Source organism: Adiantum capillus-veneris, chromosome 18, assembly GCF_014529385.1.
Source record: "Adiantum capillus-veneris isolate H3 chromosome 18, ASM1452938v2, whole genome shotgun sequence".
NCBI classification, from domain to species: domain Eukaryota; kingdom Viridiplantae; phylum Streptophyta; class Polypodiopsida; order Polypodiales; family Pteridaceae; genus Adiantum; species Adiantum capillus-veneris.
The window spans coordinates 112,422,003-112,442,520 of NC_140948.1; the positions used below are offsets into that span (position 1 = coordinate 112,422,003).

At 42.0% G+C, this 20,518-nt stretch overlaps 1 protein-coding gene across 25 annotated transcripts in view; it reads right to left on the reverse strand.

The window, feature by feature from the left end:
- Positions 1-11,741, reverse strand: part of LOC147436220 (protein SAWADEE HOMEODOMAIN HOMOLOG 2-like) — a 135,731-nt gene extending 123,990 nt beyond the window's left edge. For 5 of the 25 annotated variants that reach the window (XR_015185170.1, XR_015185169.1, XM_086489130.1 and 2 more), the window contains exon 1: positions 11,462-11,687. Coding sequence is in view for 20 of the 25 variants with exons in the window: in XM_086489130.1 (XP_086345256.1) it covers positions 11,462-11,497 (36 nt within the window). In the remaining 5 variants the exon portion in view is untranslated. Of the gene's footprint in view, positions 1-11,461 lie in introns of all 25 variants that reach the window. The other 20 variants (XM_086489136.1, XM_086489134.1, XM_086489139.1 and 17 more) reach the window with 14 other exon arrangements.
- Between the last annotated feature and the right edge of the window lie 8,777 nt (positions 11,742-20,518).

The window sequence follows — 20,518 nt, forward strand, 5'->3', positions numbered from 1 at the left end:
CTTCAAAGTGAGTTTTGCTTTTAAAACTTACAACAATGGAAAACAATCAAAATCAAAAATAACCTGAGACCGACATCAATCAAGATCAAAATATGTATGGGATTGAGGACATGGGAGAAGAGTGGGATGTACCATCCTGTGAGCAGCATGAGTTGATAGTACACAAGGTAGAAAACATCGAAATGCAATTATAGACTTTCTTGGTTGCTCGAGACGGTCTCAAGGATCAAAGGACCAAATTGATTGAGTACATACACAAAGGAAAGCAACCGATGACACAACCTTTTGTGCCATTTGATCCAAATATACCTTCCACATCTAGAGACGATGGAATCATTAATAAAGAGGTTGTTATGCCTTCTCTTGATACCCAATCAATACCTAGAGAAAACCCGGTCTTCAAAGAAGTGAAATCTCTTGGATTTAATGGTGAAAAATAGGATAGAAATAAAGATGCTATCTATACTTTCCTACAAAAATATGGCAAGATACAAAGGTGTAAAGACATGCTTGACTTCCAAATTATATGGATCGTGCGGACTTGGTTTTGGGAAGGGAATGATTGTGTGGAGACTAGAATATTCTTTGAAATGGAGTTACCAGCAAAACTCACTAGAATTTTAAAACCACGGTAAAAAATTTGTTATACAAGGTGAGCATGGTGTACAGAATAATCCTTTGATATATTCGTTTCTAAAAGCTTGTAAATAAAAGGTCTTGTGATGTATATATGCTTTGGTATCGATCTATTCTAAATAAGGACTCTGATGTGGAAATGAAAGATCAGGTTTCCTACTCGTCTTTGTCTTCCATAGTGATTATGAAAGTAATTTGAGAGTCTTGCTAAAGGAATTTAAAGATGTTTTTCCTATTGATTTGCCAAAAGGTTTACCTCTTGAAAGAGGTGTCGTAGATCATGCTATTGAATTAGTTAAAGATGCAAAGTCTATCTATAAACCACTTATAGACTAGGCCAAGCACAGCACTTGTAAGTAGAAAAGCAATTGTAAGACTATGTAGATAAAGGTTTTATTAAACTCGGCAATTCTCCATGGGCTTCACCAATCTTATTGGTTAAGAAAAAATATGGTTCTACGCGACTTTGTGTTGACTATAGAGCCTTAAATAAACAATTAAGAACAGGTTCCCTATGCCTACGATAGAAGATCGTTGAAGATGTTGCAAAAACAGCCTTTAGGACTAGATATGGGCATTATGAGTTTTTGATAATGCCTTTTGGGCTTACCAATGCACTAGCTACTTTTATAAAGCTGATGAATAGTGTTTTAAACTTTTATGGCCCTATCTAGGCAAATTTGTAGTAGTCTTTCTTGATGATATCCTGATCTATAGTCGTACTCGAGAGGAGTATTTAGAACATCTTTAAAAAGTGTTTCCAATTTACTCAGAGAAAGTTCTCTTTATGCAAAATCCACATGTCAATTCTTTACTGGAGAAGTAAAATATCTTAGTCATATTATTTCTAGAGATGGAATCAAGATGGATCCAGAGAGGTTCAAGATATTTTGCAATGGCCTCAACTTAAGAACCTAGAAGAGCTACAGATCTTCTTAGGAAAATCTAGATTTTACCATAGATTCATTAAAGATTATGCCAAAATAGCAGTTCCCATGACTAACCAGCTTAAAGGAAAAGGAAAAATCTTTGAGTGGGGAAAATCAAAGGAAAAGTATGCAAAAAGTAAGGTAGCAATAGCTACAGCTCCAATTTTATATATAGTGGATCCCAATAAACCTTTTGTGGTTGAGACAAATGCTTTTAATTTGGTTGTAGGTGCGGTTCTAACTCAAGAGGGTTGACCATTAGCTTTTGAAAGTAAAAAGTGAGACCATGCACAACAAAATTACTCAGTATATGAGAGGAAGTTGTATACTATTTTCCATGCATTGAAGAAATGGAAGCACTATTTATATGGTGCTAAGATTATGATAACATTTGATAAAGAAAGCATTAAATGGCTTTCTAATCAAAAGGAATTGAAAGGTCGTAAGGCCAGATGGACTGAACTCTTACAACAGTTTGATTATGAGCTTAGGTATTGCAAAGGGAAATATAATGTGGTAGCAAATTCCCGTGGCAGGATGCCTAAGGTTCACCAACATTTTTGGGGCATCTGGCTGCGTTTTCAGGAAGAACACTTGCGTTTTTGCTACTCCCTTGCAGCTCTGCATTCCCCACACCTAGCGCTAGCAGCAAGAGAGTTCTTTGTCACCGGAAAACCCTCTGCTTCACCTGCGTTTTCAGCCAGCATTGCGTTTTTGGCACTTACCGTTTTTGGGGCTGAAATGCCAGCGTTTTCTGGACAGCAGTGCAGTGTTTTTTGCAAGTGGGGGACGGCGCTAGCCTTACCCCACTGGATCTTGCCTTTCTTCCCCGTTTTGCATCCGGTGCATTGCCGTCGAGAATCCTCTACATTTGCTACAGTTTTCAGCCATAAACACCTGCTTTTTTCTCTGTTTTCAGCCCACCATGGGTTGTACCAGGAATTCACCATCCTTCCTACACCCTTTGCACCACTCCGGACCCTGCCGGGAGCGTACAAGCACGCTGAAAATTGTTGGACAGCAGCGTTTTCATCATCTCGCAGTTGTGTTTTTGGGTGGACAGCAGCCTCTTGGCTTGTGTTTTTCACAGAGGATGACGTTACCTCCTGCCAGGACACCATCCGATGGTGGTCCATGCAGTCTCTCAGTGATGCTACAGTACACGGTATCTTCGACATCGGCTTGATCATCTACGGGCATACGATCCTTGGGAGATCCATTCATTCCAGCCATCATTCGGCGGTTGCACACTCCAGAGGGGGTGGTGACTTGTGGTTTGCTATGGACACACCTATGCACTCATCAGAGGAGTTCACACGAGATATGGCCATGCTCATGGCATATGGGATTCCAACATTCCCAGAGAAGACACCACCATTTTGGGTGGACAAACACTTACAACTTGACCTCGACACGTCAGATCACTTGCTTACACAGGAGCATTTACATGGACTTAGGAAGAGGATCTTGGATCTCTTCCTGGACACGTTCATTGCTTGGATCTACAGACTGGGGTGGGACTTCAGTTCTTTGGACTCTCTTGGAGAGTTTACCCACGAGATGCGGGAGATCGGGCATCATTACGCACCTACATTCGGAGTCACCGGGAGCTTGGCTTGGATCGTAGTGCAGTTGCTCTTCTACACTCCTGATCATTTGGATTGCTACCTTCAGAGTTTCTTACATTCACCCTCGGTGATACAACCAACAGCCACCTTATCTTCCACAAAGGCAGACTACCATATTGTTTGCAGTGCTACATGTGAGTCGGTGCAGATTCGGAGGTTACTTTTGGAGATGGACTTTCCCCAACATGACCATTATGTACTCAGACATCCAGAGTTATATAGCCATTGCGAGGAACCCGGTGTTCCATGCCCACACCAAGCATATACAGATCTCTGATACAGTACCATTTTGTTCGTGAAAAGACCAAGGATAGCTCTATCCGACTAGAGTACATCTCGACTTCGGATAACCTTGCTGACATCTTCACCAAACCTCTTACACAGGCAACACTATCCTCTCATGCCAGCTCCCTTGGACTCGTTTCCCGTCTAGGAGTTGAGAGGGGGTGTTAGAAGTCAGATTCCTGTCCAGTGGTAGCTCCAGCATCTCCCACGAGCAGATTAGGGAGTGAGGGTTGTTTTGTGGCTGTGCTCGGCAGTACTTGAGGTAGGCTGGCATGAGGCGGGACCCCCGTTCCTAAGGTTTCCCGGGGTTAGAGTCTCGAGTCTTCTGCAGTTCTGCTACTAAATATGTGTGTCATATCACTTTTAGTGAGTTTACATATTTATAGCATTTTAGCCATTTATCAAGGTCATGGGTCTAGAATTGCCAATATAGGCACCCCCCCCCCCCCCCCCCCCCTTTCCCCTTGTACTTTTGGCATGTTGATTCAATGCAGAGATCCAATCTTTAGGCACACTCTCTCTCTTTCTAGCGTTTTCAGCTTTGCTAGCGTTTTGTGTGCGGCAAGTCTCTCTCTCTAGCGTTTTTCTCTCTCCACATCAATCACCCTCTCTCTGGCGTTTTCTGACAGTGATCCCTCTTTCCCTTGCTAGCGATTCCCTTTCACAACGTGTGCACACCCTCTTCGGTTTGCCACTGCCTGTGGTGTGTGCTCGTGCCCGTTCGGTGGGCGGTACACGCTAGGACCTTGAGGACAAGGAGATCCATCGCAATAGATACGAGATCTTTTGTGTAAGGTGCAGCCGAATGAATGTTTGAACTTTGCTCAAGATAAGTGCTCCGAATTGTGCTCAAGGGTTCCTTTTATATTCTTATGGAAGGGAGAGCCTTCCGTTCTTAATGAGATCGTGCAATGGATACGAACAAAGTGAATGGACACTGTACGTGAAAGTGTATGAGACTGAGAGATAGAGAGAGAAGAGAATACGACACCACAGATGTTGTAAAACCCTCCTCCGAAGGCCCCACTCTCGTTGGCGAGAGTGGTCTACCATTGATTGCACAAACTGGTACAAAGTGGATGCATGTGATTGATGCAAGTCTAGGCTAGGTCGATGTCAACGATGGGGATGACGAGACCGACGCTATGGCTGAAATCTGATGCTCTTTATCTGCTGTCCAAAAAACGCTAATGGCTGAATTCTGCTGGGACCAAAAACGCTGCTGTGGGCTGGATTCTACCTGCTGAAATCGCTAGTTTAGGGCTGTCAAAACACTGAAAATAAACGCTAGGGATGTGGGCGATCATGGTATGCTGAAAAACGCCAGCCAAGGGGAGGAACTTGCGGCGATGGAGCCCTGCTGAAAACGCTATTGTGGGGTGTTGATGGCGATGAGTATCTGCTGAAAAACACCAGCCAAGGGGAGGACTATGGCGATGCTGATGAAAAACGCTAGAGGCTGTGGTTTCTTGCTTGCAGGAAAAACGCCACCAAGGCGAGGATCTTGCTGAGAGAGAGAGGGGGAACCTGCTGCCTGCGGCCTGTGTTCTCCTTCTCTTCTGCCAAATAGTGCTAGCCTTGGTTTGCTTATATATTATCTTACCCAATTTGCCCTACTCAGTTCCCAACAAAAGTCACTTAAAATAATATGTGAAAAATGTCCAAAATAGGAAAAATAGGTAAAATACACTAGAAAATTCTCCTGAAGGATTTTGATGGATTCTGATGGGAATGCTTATGATCATGTTGTGTGCAACCAGAGGATATGCATCTACACTAAGTGCCTGGACATGCATGGTCTGCGAACAGACTCACAAAAGTGCCAGAACACTTGCTAATCTAGACTGACTGGACTGACGGAACCCTTGTTATGAAGTAGCTTGTCCACGGACACATAGGGTTGGATGTGTCACGTGACATATTGGCTACCCGGTACGAAGAGGTGTTTTGCTCGCGGTTGCAAACAAGTTCATCACCCAATTCACCCTTTTCCATTGTACCTTTAACAGATTGGTCAGCATTGGTTGTTCCAATATGATCCAGCTATTAGCTTTCAAGAACATACTATCAATTTGTTCAAAGATGGACGTGAAGTAATTTTACACGAGCTTTATCATGTGAAACGAATGATTTAAGCCTCACATGTACAAGTCAAACAGCATGATACAGTGAATTATGAAACAAATATGATTTCCGATGCAAATGCAGAAATTATTGTTGATGAATGTTTGAATTCATTATCTTCTTCCAAATCAATTGATGAAGACAGATAATTTTGAGCAAGCAGTTTTTCCAAGTGATCCTTCATTACCAGACAAAGACAAAGATATGGTTGCAGATTCTGAGTGAGAAGACGATTATGCTTTCTTTGATTCTTTGTTGGATGATGATATGCCATTTGCAAGTCATGAAGTGACAGTTTCTGAAGATGATTCTAAAGAATTTTGGGATTCATAATTGAAAGATAATTACAATCTCAGTCGAAAATCCTTTCCAGTGATTAGTAACGTTGAAGTTACCCCCTTCGAAGAATGCATTGAGAAGATTTCCTCTTCGTCAAATCTTTCGTAGTTATTACAAGATTTTGAGCCAGAAGTCTTTACATCACATGACGGATTTTCAAGATCAATCTCTTGTAGGAGTCAACCTGATTAAGCGACATTCCTCCAAAAAGTCTTTGAATGATACAATGACATGGGATTTAGCAGTCAAAGCAAAAAGGTTTTGCAAGAGGCAAAAGTTCAAGACAAAAGTTCCATATAACTCAAAGACTGAAGATTTTCGAAAATTCAATGCTTTTCTAGAGTTCTATCAACATCAGAAGTCATTTCTTTAACCAAGGCTCTCATTTTAAATGGGAAGAAATGTCACGATTGTGACTATGTTACATTATTACCTTTAGTCCTATTTGCAGATACGAGAAGTGACATGCCAAGGACAACCCCTACGTTTGGATGGTCATGACTCTTCACTCTAGAGACATGCCTCTTCGCCAAAAGCCACTCCTTCGACGATTGGTCACACCCTTCACCCGATGGTTGCAGCTCTTCGTCCAAAGGATGTGTCTTTACGTCTAAAGTCATGTCTCTTCACCATAAGACGTATCTTTTCATTTGTGACTCTTCACCTCCTATATAAGATGTCACGTGACACATCCAACCCTTTGTGTCCGTGGACAAGCTACAGCATGATAGGGTTCAGACAGTCCAATCAATCTAGATTAGAAGTGATCTGGCACTTTTGTGAGTCTATTCGTAGACCGTGCATGCCCAGTCACTTAGTGTAGATGCATATCCTCTGTTACACACAGCATGATCATCAGTATTCCCTTCAGAATCCATCAGATTCCATCAAGGAAAATTCCAATGCATTTAGCCTATTTTCCCTATTTTTGGTATTTTTCACTTATTATTTTTAAGTGACTTCCCAACAAAAGTAGGTAGGGCAATTTTGCTAAGTTAATATATAAGAAAACCCAAGTTAGCACTTTCTAGTACAAGAGGCAGCAGGAGCTTCCCGCCCAACAGGCATCTTCTCAGCAGGAACCCCTCAAGACCACAAGCACCTGGCGTTTGCAGTTTACCTCATCCCCAACACACCCTCATTACCTAGCGTTTTCTGTCCCTAGCAGATTTCCACCGCATCAAGCACCAAGCCTTGGCAATCTCAGCTTTGCATCATCGCCATCATCACCAGATCCCTAGCGTTGCATCAACATTCACTAACGCCAGCAGCAATCCCAGATTTGCATAGCGTTTTCACTAACGCTAGCAGGCAGCCCAGTGTTTTTGGTTTTCAGCCCTTATCGCAACAGATGCAGCAGCGTTTTCAGCTTTGTAGACAGTAGCAAATTCACCCCTAGTTGGTTGCAGAAGACCCCCATTTTCAGCCCATAAAAATGCAGCCAAAATAGTCATTTTCAGCCACCGAAACAGCCCCAAATTTCAGCAGTTAGAAGACCACAGATTTCAGCCCTAAAGTCGTCGTCGTCATTCCCGTCGTCGTCACCGACATAGTCCCAGGTTGCATCAGTCCATTGCATCGTCATTGTACCACTTTGTGCAATCAATAGTAGACCACTCTCGCCGACAAGAGTGGGGCCTTCGGAGGAGGTTTTACAACGTCTCTAGTGTCGTATCTCTCTTCTCTCTCTATCTCTCAGTCTCATACACTTCCACGCACAGTGTCCATTCACTTTGTTTGTGATCATAGCACTTTCCACTAAGAACGGAAGGCTCTCCCTTCCATAAGAACTAAAAGGAACCTTGAGCACAGTTCGGAGCACTCATCTTGAGCAAAGTGCAAACAATCATTCTGTTGCACCTAACATAAGAAGCCTATTGTACTCAGTTTCATTCATTCATTCAATCAAATCAATTCGACAAGTATTCTCCTCTCTTAAGTCTCAATTTAAATTTAATTATGAAGTTTTTGTCTTAATTCTAGGATTAGCACCACTAATCCTCACATTAGCTCTATCTATTCAAAAAGTACATGTCGAATCAACACATTGAATCTACTGCAAAGGGGAGCCACTCCACTCCTTTGTCACAGATTGCCTAGATGGTAATAATGCCAATTGATTTCTTACATTTTGGGGGTGCTCACATGCTAACGGTACTCTGTGTACATAACAGATTGACTGTAATTTGCATAATTTGGTTTGGAATTCCTATAAGAACACATTGATTTATGTACACTTGTCTATTGTCTGAGTATGTGTTATAAGATGACATGACTGTAGCAGTTTACCTATGTGCATCTCAGAGGTGTGAATCTGAAAGTGATGAAATTTAGTAGATCAAGACATCCATGAGATATCAGCATGATCTAGATGTGATTGCTAAATAAGTCATAATGATCACAATTCGTATCTAAGATCTCGATGAGGATAAGGATGTGATTGTGCTTGTTCAATGACGTGACTTTGTGCTAGTGCATGGTTTGAGTAGTCAAATGTATGTGTGCATAGACTCACTGTCTACTGAGCTAACTTTTTGCCCACTGTCTGTTTTGCAAGCGTAATCAAGAGCAATTGCTCCTCTTAAGTGGGGATTATGTCACAAAGAGATGACATGGCATGCCCTAACCATCTGGAAAAGGAGAGAAAGAACCAGTTGTAAGAAGAGGTGACATGGCACGGCCCAAAAAAAACCCCCACAAATCCCACCGCAAAAATTAGGCTGATGTGGCAAATCTATGCACACTGCCATGGAGAGCAGTTTACTTTTGAGACACCCTCTTTTTAGCAAAAAAGGCTTTTGGACGCCTACTTTGTAACAGTTGCTTTTGGGGCTTAAGTGCCTATGAGTCACATCTATCAAATAAGTGCATGGTTACACAAATGCAAAGTGACTCCCCGCCAGTTGTACTCTGTGCTTATCAATATAACAAAGAAGTATCGAAAGGGACGCCATACTATAGGGCCAGTCATCTAGAAGTGGGAACTCCGCCACTTTGTGTCATGAATACACTTTGTTTCATAGTTCAAGTGTTAAAGTTTTTCAGGTTTGTTCCTGTGTCTGCTGAGAAATATTGTTCTGTCAGTGCCAAGTCAATTATAGCTATTGCACCAAATGCTCTACCTTATTTATGGAATTTAACTTCCTTACCATGGTCTTAATATGTGGGTTCCAAGACCCTATTGAGTTCTTTCACTACCTAACAACTATCTTCATGGCCTTTTCCTCCATGTGCTTGACAAATCTGGGATCGCTGGTGAATTTCAAGAAGTGATCCAAGAGGTGTCCACAAGCAAATTCAACTCTTTCTAATTTTATTGGTTTCTTTGTATATTCTCCATGGCACTGTTGGTGAAAATATATAAACCGCAATCGAGTGTCAGCTTTAAATACCACAATAACTCCCTGGTCCTTCCCAAAATAGGCAATGAAACTCATAACACCTACAAAAGTAGACAAGAGAGAGTTAAGTTCCTCTTTGCGATGGTTAGGCCCCTAAAACGGGCGCCCTTGGTAGTATTCCTTTATTTTATTTAATCAATGATCAAGTATAAAGGCTCTTTGTTTACCTAGAGCTCCCTCCAAGTTCTATTTTTACCCCTAAGCACAATGGCCTCTTTCTTTTACTTGTTGATTGCTACAAATAGCAGCTTTAAAAGCCACTTACTCTTTAGTTTGGAAAAGTTTTTCCAAACCAATCCACGGAGGGCTGTGCATTATATTCTATTAGAAGCCTTGTGTTGAATTTTTGGATGCTTCATGTCATATTAGATCAAACTATCGATGTTGGTAGAACCATCTGGTGTTAGCCCACCGACCAATGACCAGCAAATTGCTAATGCTAATCGGACCACCATATGAGATCTTAAATTCAACATTCCAACATATAGACTACGACAGGCGGTTATGAGAGTTTTCAACAATTCACTAACTACTCCAAAAGCGTAAAAGACGATATTTCTCTCTATAAATCTACACACTAAGTACCTGGTGATTTACTATCAATGTTCGAACCATAAGACCCTCTTGGAGTTTAATTAATTTCTTTTGTGTAGTTTTTTTCCCTTTATGACATGATGCTCAAAGTGGATTTGCAAAATAGGTAGCTTTGGCCTCCGAAGGTTGTTAACTTTCTTTCTTCATCTTGTTCTCTCTCTCTCTCTCTCTCTCTCTCTCTCTCTCTCTCTCTCTCTCTCTCTCTCTCTCTCTCTCTCTCTCTAGGGTCATGAGTTATGAGGATCAGAGATGTCTTGGACTATATCTACTTGAGTTACACAGGTATAGAGACACTTTACTGGGGAGAGCTAGAGAGAGGCAGTCCCAGAGACACATTACAGATTTCTTTTCACTAGATATGGGACAGCCAGAGGAGCAGCCACCACTGCAGAGCTCGTCCCACACTCATTCGACCACTACTGGCACTCTCATCGACCGAGCATTGGAGCTACAGAGATCCAGACGACCGCGACTGAGGAGAGGAGCTACACAGCATCGACGGAGACTACAACAGAAGATTCGAGCCATACTCTCTCGACATCCAAAGTGCAGATGAGGATGGATCCTCACCATTTCTTCCATCTTTGTTTCACACAATGTTACATCCAGTTTACCGGGTACCTATTGTATCAGCTGCTACACCCACGTAGTTTTAGATTGTAGTAGTAGTAGTAGTATTTTGTTCCACTTCTAGTTCTTTTCTAGTTCTTTTGTACCCAGACATGGTATTAGATTCACTATTTTGTAACTGATTGGTCTCATAGGTCATTTTGGCCTTTTGAAGACGTTAATATAACATTTCATTTCATTTCATTTCTCTTTCTCTCTCTCTCTCTCTCTCTCTCTCTCTCTCTCTCTCTCTCTCTCTCTCTCTCTCTCTCTCTCTCTCTCTCTCTCTCTCTCTCTCCTCTCTCTCTCTCTCTCTCTCTCTCTCTCTCTCTCTCTCTCTCTCTCTCTCTCACACACACACACACACACACATCATTTATTGCTACATATAGCTATTCTTTTTATTTAAGTGTTGTGTTTCTATAGATGTGGTTCATATGGTACAAAATAATATTTGAATTTTTGTATTGTGCTTGTGTGATATATTTAAGCTTTAATTATCTAACGACAGAGAAAAACTTGCCCAGGAGCGACTCGATTATTCAAAATTTTCTCTTTGCCAAGATTTCTTTCTTTTTGCAATAAGCAAGGTTCTCTTCACCAAGAATCTTCAATATCCCAGGCTAATCCAAATGAGGGGGTTGTCACAATGTGTCAATTGGTACATGGTAAGATTTTCTATAGGAAATTCAAGTTCCAAACACCCTTTTTTTTCTCAACCATTCCATAAAACCCATACAAGGTGGCATCCTTTTCTTATCAACTTGCATCTACCAATCCAACAAATCCAACGTTGTCGAGGTAGAGAAACACCGCAAAAGCGACATTGGCGACCCATAGAAATTGAGCAGATAGGCATGACCATCAAAGTGCAAAGGTAAAATGCCAAATGGTAAAAAAAACTCTTAGAACTAACCTCTTTGTCAAGAAACCGAAAGGGGTTGCTTCCCATGGTATGAAGAGTAAGCAGGCTGCTTCTGTATGTTGCTATCTGCTTATTTGTGTGCGTGCAAGTCCTCTTCTCGAATACCCTTTCAGTCTCCACTCCTTGCGAAGGTAGGTCGATCGTAGAATGAGGTACATCCTTGTTATATAGTATGAGGACTCACGACTCCCCTTTTTTTCTCTTATTATTTCCACAACTAAGAACCTAGTCCCACTCACTCACTCTATGGCCAAAATCTAGCATACTATCTCGAAGTTCAACTCCCATCTCTAACCCTATGATACATGATCGAATAAAATTTATTTCATTTGTATCACTAGCAGGGTTGCTTTTTGCTACGCGTTTTACCTGTTTTTGGATACATAGATACTATGGCCAAAATCTAAATTACCATCTATGACTATTACTTTATGACATAAGAAGTTCAACTCCCATCCCTATCCCTATGACACATGATCCGATTAGAGTTATTTTATGTGTATCATGAACAAGGTTGCTTTTTGTCGGAAAGTTTATCCATTTTTTAGTATATTGTCTGTTTTTTATGTGTGAAAATTTGAGCTACCCTATGACCATAAAGAACCTAAATTTCTTGAAATTTGAAGGGCAAGCATGCCCATCAAAAATTAACTTTGATCAGAAGCAAAGAACAATGCATGGTATCGGCATTTGTATTAGCATGAGGTAGCTCTTACACAACCATAGTTGTGATGATGTAGACGAAAGCAATGTAGGCATTTGACCTTGATTAATTTCAATACATCTGTTACACAAAATATGAGAAATTTAAAGAGGAGATATACCTACTTGATTGGAGAAGTTTGAAATTTCATCTTAGGACTAGCATGGTTGTACACTTTTTCCATTAATATATTACTCCAGATTAGAAGAGTAACACTGACCTTTTTTTTTTTTTGAAATTTGTAAGCAATGATCCTAAATTTTAAAGTCTAAAACAAGGTATTTTTACGATATTGATTATTTTATGCCTTTTTACCATCCAATAATTTTGGTATGATGAGAGTGTGTGTGTGTGTGTGTGTGTGTGTGTGTGTGTGTGTGTGTGTGTGTGTGTGTGTGTGTGTGTGTGTGTGTGTGTGTGTGGTGTGTGTGTGTGTGTGTGTGTGTGTGTGTGAGAGAGAGAGAGAGAGGAGAGAGAGAGAGAGGGAGGGAGGAGGGAGGGAGATTAAATGAGGCAAGAGAGATAGAGCAAAATTGGAGGATCATACATTTGGGCATAACTGGCGCTTGGTTACAACCATGCTTGAGAGTGCAAGAGATTCCAAATGATCATGTAAGAAATAGCAAATTGATTGATATATTGAACATTATTTTTGGAGGAATCAATCAATGAAGAAGATTTGTGTTGGAGTTGTGGTCCTCTTCACTACATTCATACAAATCATAAGGTTAGTTAACCTAGGCGAGCTGTGTTTTGGAGGTGTCAACAATCATGGCAATGTCATCTATGTCACCCATACTTGAAAACTACAAACATCAAAATTGTACATTTGGTGTGAAAACTCCAAGTGATAGAGATTGGGATAGAGAATGAGAGAGATAGAGAGAGAGAGAGAGAGAGAGAGAATTCACCAGGGTTTGCCTATATAAAGGCATTTACTTAATTTAAAATTATCATCGAGTGCATCTTCTTATTCAATGTAAGTTTCTCTCTCTCTCTCTCTCTCTCTCTCTCTCTCTCTCTCTCTCTCTCTCTCCTCTCTCTCTCTCTCTCTCTCTCTCTCTCTCTCTCTCTCTCTCTCTCTCTCTCTCTCTCTCTCTCTCTCTCTCTCTCTCTCTCTTCATTTTTGGTGGAAATCTTTTCTCTATATTTCATTTTCTCTCCATCCGTCCCATGACTTGCACTAGTGGCAATATTCCTCAATGCCTTTCCCTTGACATTGAGTTGTGTGCCACTAATCCCCTCCTAAATGCACAAGCAGCTAGACTGAAGCCGCTAGCTTAATTACTTGAGGATAACCATCATAAGCTTCGGTGTGATCGATCCTGCAAAGCTATTATGCCCTCATGTACTCCACTTCAACGTTTACTCTTTCCATTTTTTCAGCCTCTACCATCTGCATCGCCAACAACCAGATAGCATCATCAGAAAAATGTGTTGAACATGCCTGCAAAGGCAATGAGTTTTGGTGATTCAACTCCAGATTAGGCCAACTGATCATCGATTGAAATCTAATATCTTCTGTTTCAGTAGCACTAGAGCAGACCTCTACCATGGGTTGATCGTACGAAATATCTAATCTTTGAGAGTGCTCATCATGTCGGCAAGCATCCGAAGTACCCTCCAACTTGATTATCTGTGAAATATAACTAGGGTTTGAAAGGTCTTCACTACTCCTTTCTGGTTCTGCCCGGCTTACTGCTGCACGGGCAAACAACGTGGAAAAGAATTGGTGTGAATCTTGAGAATTAGGCATGGGGACCTGCTGCATATCATTTCCATGAACATAGAAGGATGCCGAGGGCACAAGGTTGTTGAATCTACATGAGCTATAAGTACTTGGAGCGGCATAATACTTGCCATAACTAGTTGCACCTGCAGAAACGAGCTGAGTAAGGTAGTTGAATCTAGACATACTCTTCAACTGGCCACTAGGTCTTGTTGCACACAAAGCTGCTATGATCGCTACACGGGAAAGGCACAGGTAGGCTTATAATTAGGTGTTGAGGCTTCACTGCAAAAGAAGGCCGATTCCAGGAAGAGGGGGGGGGGGGGGGGGGGAGGGGGGGGGGGCAGAGAGAGAGAGAGAGAGAGAGAGAGAGAGAGAGAGAGAGAGAGAGAGAGAGAGAGAGAGATCACCCTCTCAAGTAGCCCAATGCCCCCTACTAAGTGCTAGCACCCGCAATCCACCCACAGTACACACACACGAATGATTTGTGGGCGCTAGCGCTTGGGCATAAGAAACGAGAGAGATTATCACTTACTTTCCAATTCCATAACTTCCATTATCAAGTGATCGGCCAGCAGCTCTACTGGTCCTCTTGCCCAGGTGAAATTGAAATGCAGGAATGCTGTCAATTAAAATGCAAGCGTGCCTCTCTTTTTGCACGGGTCAAAAAGCACAACAATTGGGCCCAAATGGTATGAAAAGCCCAAAGTCAGCTGGAAACTCATACTGCCCTGGTTGTGGAATCTTGGGGGATTCTTTCTTAGAAAAATATCAGTAGTTTCACTCCAGTTTATGTGTAAGAAGTAGGGTTTTTCTATGATGCGTGAGTCCAGTCATGTCCTATTCTCTACCTAATTTTGGGCTTGTGAAGGTGCCCATTAGGGCTTTCTCCCTTCAGTTTCATGTGTGGGGTTCTCTATCAAGGAGCTCAAGTCTCCATATAACTAGATTTTGGGTGTCTTGTGGGAGAGAGCCAGGGTTTTGTGCTCCATAAATTGGTGTTGTACTTGTGTTATTAGAAGCGAGGCTACATGATTTAGTATAAATAATTAGGGTTTTGATTTGATCTTGTGAGTTTATGAGAGTGTATATTCCATGGATGGAGTTTTTTTGTTTTTGAATGTGTTTTGATCTTGGATCACTTGTCGATTCATCTTGTTCTTCTACAATCTCTCACAGTTAGAAGCTATACCACGAACACTCTAAAAACATAGGTTGTGAGTCTTACCACTTGCACCAAGCCCAACCGGATATTGACACAGCAACGTCTAATGTTGTTGTCATAGTCATGGCCCAATAGGACTAGCCTTGTACATGGAGAGTACTTCCGTTATGCAAGGCGTACTCCCTATCAAAGATCTTATCGATGACTAATTGTGCCACCTCACTAGGAAGATGCCAAAGAATTCATGTTGCCACTGCTACCTCCCTATTCATGAAAAGGTAATAAGATGTTGGGGTCCAAGAGGTTAAATACCTTTTTGCAATGTGTAACAGCCAGATGCAAACGTTCAACTCTTATCAACAATAAGAAGTGGAGAAAGTTGTGTGTGCGGTTGTGCAAGCACATCATGACCTGCATTAACAGTGCTTTAGAGAGCTTGTCCTTGGTGGCCAAAGGTGACGTGCTGAAAGAAACGAAGGCATTCTTACACCTAATGAATTTTATTTTAAAACTCCCAGTAGTAGGGTAGTGTGTCAAGCACTAGCGATCACCAATATAAAGCATGCACGTGTGTGCATGTGTGTGTGCGTGTGTTTTTGCCTTTGTTGGCTGCACAACTTGGGAAGGTGATTTGTCCTCCAAAGCTGGATGCGAATACCAACAGATTTTGTATTTTATGGGACACTGACAAACATACACTGGAAGGCATCATGGTTGATTCAAGGGATCTGTGGGTGGGCAAGCGCCCGTTCAAACTTAAATGGGGCAAGTTTGCAAATTCATGTTTCCGTTGTGGTAAGTTTGGGCACATGCAATCTGAATGTCCTGAGCCCGTTCTCCAACCACCCCCTTTGGCAGTTCCGTCTCCTGCTCCTGTTTCTACAAGCAAAACTCTCAGTGAGTCTAAGCAAAATGGAAGTTTGGTTGTTAATGTAGCTCCTAATGTGGAAAAAGGAAAAGCCAAGTCTCTACAGTCTGCAGCTTTGGGTAATGGTAATGCAGTGAATGGGAAAAATGTGGGGTCTAGCAATTCTGGTGCTTCGGTGATGCCCAAAAAGACGGTGAAGATTCGCACACCCCTCTCTTCCCGTAACTATGTTCCATCTGCAAATACGAATAAGAATGCATCGTTTAATCAACTCCCATGTAATGATAATCATACGTTGATTGATGCATGGGAAAAAGCAATGCATTCTTATAAATATGTACTCATTGGTGAGGCCTCCACCTCGCATTTGAACCCGGGGGACAACTGTTCCGCATTGAATCAACATGTTGTCTCTTGCGCAAATGTGGTGGAAGAAGACGTGCACATAGGCACGTCTATGTAGTTCCTCCTCTTCTCTTGCCTTTGTACATATGATCTCCTATGCAGGATCGCATTAAATGCATCTCATATTATAATGTGCATGAGTTATGCAACTTTGATAAGTGGCGCTTAACCTGGCACTATGTAAATACATGTAGAGCTGATATAGTTGTATTTCAAGAACATAATTAGCACAAGTTTGCTAGCCAGTGCTCTTATTTTGCGGGTTATTGGATTGTGTATGCTGGTTTACATGATTACTTTAGAGTAATGATATTGGTTAGGCATGAACTACAGCCAATTTTGGTGAGGAATGATCCGAGGGGTTGTTGGATGATTGTGCAATGCTTGTTGAATGGTCAAATTTAGGAAATTGGAGGTTTGTATGCATATACAGCTTCTACGCAAAGGGCTGCCTTATGGCAAGATATCTCTTCTTATCCATGGACCTCCAATGCACTTCTTTGTGGTGATTTTAATAATACTCCTGATGCGGGTGATAGCACCACAGGCAATTCTCATTTGTTGTTTGTGGAGAGACAAGCATGGGATCATCTCCTGCTTTTTGCACAGATGTTTGACTTGTGGCGTTCTCTTTATCCGAACAACACGGGTTTCACCTTTCAGCATGTTGCTCATCACTTGTACCGTGCACGTCTGGATAGATGGTATGTTCTCCACATGCAGCAGTATGATGATTTTACATGTGATATGAAAATGGACTATTCCTTGCAGATGTTTGATCATCACCCTGTGATATTGAATTTGTGTTTTGGGCAATTGCTTCGTGATAGACCTCTTTCTCAGAAGCGTTTGCTGCATATAAATAATGCTTATCTTATCCATGACGCTTTTCGAGATATGATTATTGGACTGGTTCCCCCCTTGATGGTTCACATGCATCTAGATCTTGATGATGTGTGGTTTCAATTTATTGTGCGAGTGCAATGTGCTATTCAGGATTATGCCAAACAATATTTGCATTGGACTCGTGGCAAAGTTATGGATGCTAAACAAGCTTGTCAACACTTGCAAGAATTGTCTAATTCGAGGCCTTTATCTGACTATGAGTTATCGGAGTTGTGTGAAGCCTGTGTATGCATACAACTTGATGATAAATGGAAGCTTGAAAAATGGCAAACACTTCAATGGGCTTTTGCGGATAAAGGATGTGCTTCGAAGAAAATTTTCAAGCATTTGCATCACACAAGACTTTCTCAAAGCATCAAGCGTGTAAAGACTCCTTCAGGTGCTTGAACATCCTCTAAACAGGAACTTGCTGACACCATGGTCTTGCGTTATACACTGGTTTTTGCTACTCCACCTCAAGAATCGTTAGCAGTGCATCAAGCTCGACGGTTGCTACTCTCTCATGTTCACCCAATCGTTTCTTATCAGGATGCACTTTCCCTTTAGGAGCCTTTCAGTGATTCTGAATTGCACAGTGCGTGGCTTTCATTGGGCCGCTGGCAATCTCCTTGCTGGGATGGGCTTACTGTGGATTTTTTTATCTCTTTTTGGGAGACTTTGAAAGAGCCCTTGCTTTTCATGATGAATGCAGCATGGAAAAACAAGATTTGCCGATTTCTTGGAAAGAGGGCTTGCTTAAATTGCTACCTAAACAGGCACTTTGTGAGCATTTCTCGCACTGGAGACTGATTACATTGATGCCTGTCGTGTATAAGATTTTGGCTAAGTTTTTTTGTGAACAGAATTAAGGATCAGCTTTTTGCAGGAATACATCAAGCTCAATATGGTTTCATACCATGTCGGCAAATTAATGACAACTTGGCTAATGTGATGATTGGCATGAATACGCAAAGTACACGCAGCAGGATGTGCTTGTCATGCAGGTTGATATTGAAAAGGCTTTCAAATACTGTGCAGTGGGACTTCATTGCAACCACGATGTGCTGCCTTGGGTTTGGTCCTAAATTTGTCAATATCGTTTATTTCTTGTATGCTTCCAATTCGTCTTCGACGATTCTTGATGGTGAGCTGACAGACTCTTGGCCCCTTGGTTGCTCGGTTAGATAAGGATGTCCCCTTAGTGCATTGTTGTATGCTATTGCCACACATCGTTGGTTGATGCATTTGGACCATTTGACTTCTACTGGTTGTCTTCATGGCCTGCAGTTATCGTCGGGTCGCAACTTCATCGGACAGTCTTATGCTGATGACTTGTTGTTTATGCTTCATAATTGTCAGGCTGATGTTCAAGTGATCATGGAAGCTTTGGAGATGTATGGGTTTGCAGTGGGTCTTCGAGTCAATTTTCGCAAATCGAATCTTCTACCACTGACTTCTTGCGATTGGCATGATTTGTTGTGGCCGAGCGAAATTGTTCCTCCAAATGATTGTAAGGCACTTGGGGTATCCTATTGGCTGGAATTTTACCCACACTCAAAAAGTGGATTGGGTCATGCAACGTTTGAACGCCAAATTGCATTACTGGAAATTGTCCACTTGGCCACTGCATGTTGGGCTGCAAATTGTTCAAAGTATCATGATGGCTTATGTTCAGTTTTATTTGTTGTTGTTGTACTGGACTCGACATTGTCTCACGTCACTTATGTCATTGATTTTATCTCATCTGTGGCGCACTCATGCTCACAAAAAAGGCTTGCGTAAGATGTCAATGGAGAAATTTTGCACTCCAAAGTGATATGGTGGTCTCAATATCTTGGACTTGCGTCGGCATGTTCTTGCCCGAAAAGCTATGTTGTTACCGACTCTTGTGCAACAAACTCAGCCATGGGCCCTTATGCTTGCCTCCTTGTGTCGACATGTTAATACTTCCTCCTTTGGTCATTGGAAACCATCTTTTTGGGAGGTTGTGTTTGGTAGGATGGAAGGGCACGTTCCCGAATGCCCTATCACCTCCAGTTTGATTTCTGATTGGAAGGAGGTTACAATGCATTTATCATGGTCTGTTCGTCCGCATCAGGGTGGGAATTCACTTTGACTAGAGAGTCTCCATTGGAGTCGGCCATTCTCTCCTGCTTTGGTTGATCGCTTGCCCCATCAGGCCTACTTTCTCTCCTATCATGGTCTGCGAGTTGTTGGTGATGTCATTGATGATGCAAGGTACAATTTTGAGTTTTCCTTTGCTGCTACTCGTTTTGGTTGGGCATGCATTACCGTCAGTTTTGGAGACAGCTTCAGCTCTTGTTGGTTGACTTTCTGCCTGTTCCACCTTTGGTTGTTGGGGATTGCATGTCTGATTGGTGTCTCCGAGACATGCCTTTCAAAGCCATGTCTGCTAGTAAGGTTTATGCTCTTCTTCTACCTCGACCCTAGATTGCTGATCATTGTAATGCATTATGGTCGATGCATAAGTCTGATACTTGGTGGAAGAAAGTGTCGCTGCCCTTTGGAAGAGCCATTTGCCTTTAAAGGAGCGATTGTTTCTCTGGTGATGCTTGATTGGAGTCCTTCTAGTGGGTGCTTTTCTCCATGTACGTCAAATCTGCTCCTCCTGTTGTGTTTGTTGCTCGATTGCAGAGGAGATTGTCAGTCATCTTCTTTGGTATTGTTGCATCACTAGAGAGTTTCTTCGTGGTATAGTAGCTGCTGATGCAAATCATTTTCAGGTTTTCAGAGAGAGAGAGAGAGAGACTCAATGTTTGGAGAGGAAGACACAGAGCCCCTTGCCAGTGCAAGCGCTAGCGGCGATTGAGATTGAATGAGAGAGGAAGAGATAGTCTCAACTTGAAAAAAGTGACACACTCGGATTAAATTTTCGATTGACTTACCTCTTCTCCTGCTTTGTGGCTCTCCCAACCCACATCATGCAATTAAGGCATTCCAAGTAATGACATCCCGGATAATAAGCCCACCAAGAACTTTATGAGAGAGAGAGAGAGAGAGAGAGAGAGAGAGAGAGAGAGAGAGAGAGAGAGAGAGAGAGAGAGAGAGAGAGAGAGAGAGAGAGAGAGATTGAATTATCATCCACGGAGGTCAGATATGACCTATGGGATCGAACAAGAAAGCATTACAGCAGATTCTGCAAAAATGTGGGGGGTTGCAGGATACATCTCAGTTAAGGACTCAGGGTCCATAAAAAAAGGGGGGGGGGGGGGGGGGGGGGGGGGGTAGGATGAACAAAAACCGATGACGAGAGAGGTGAGGGGGAAGCCGGT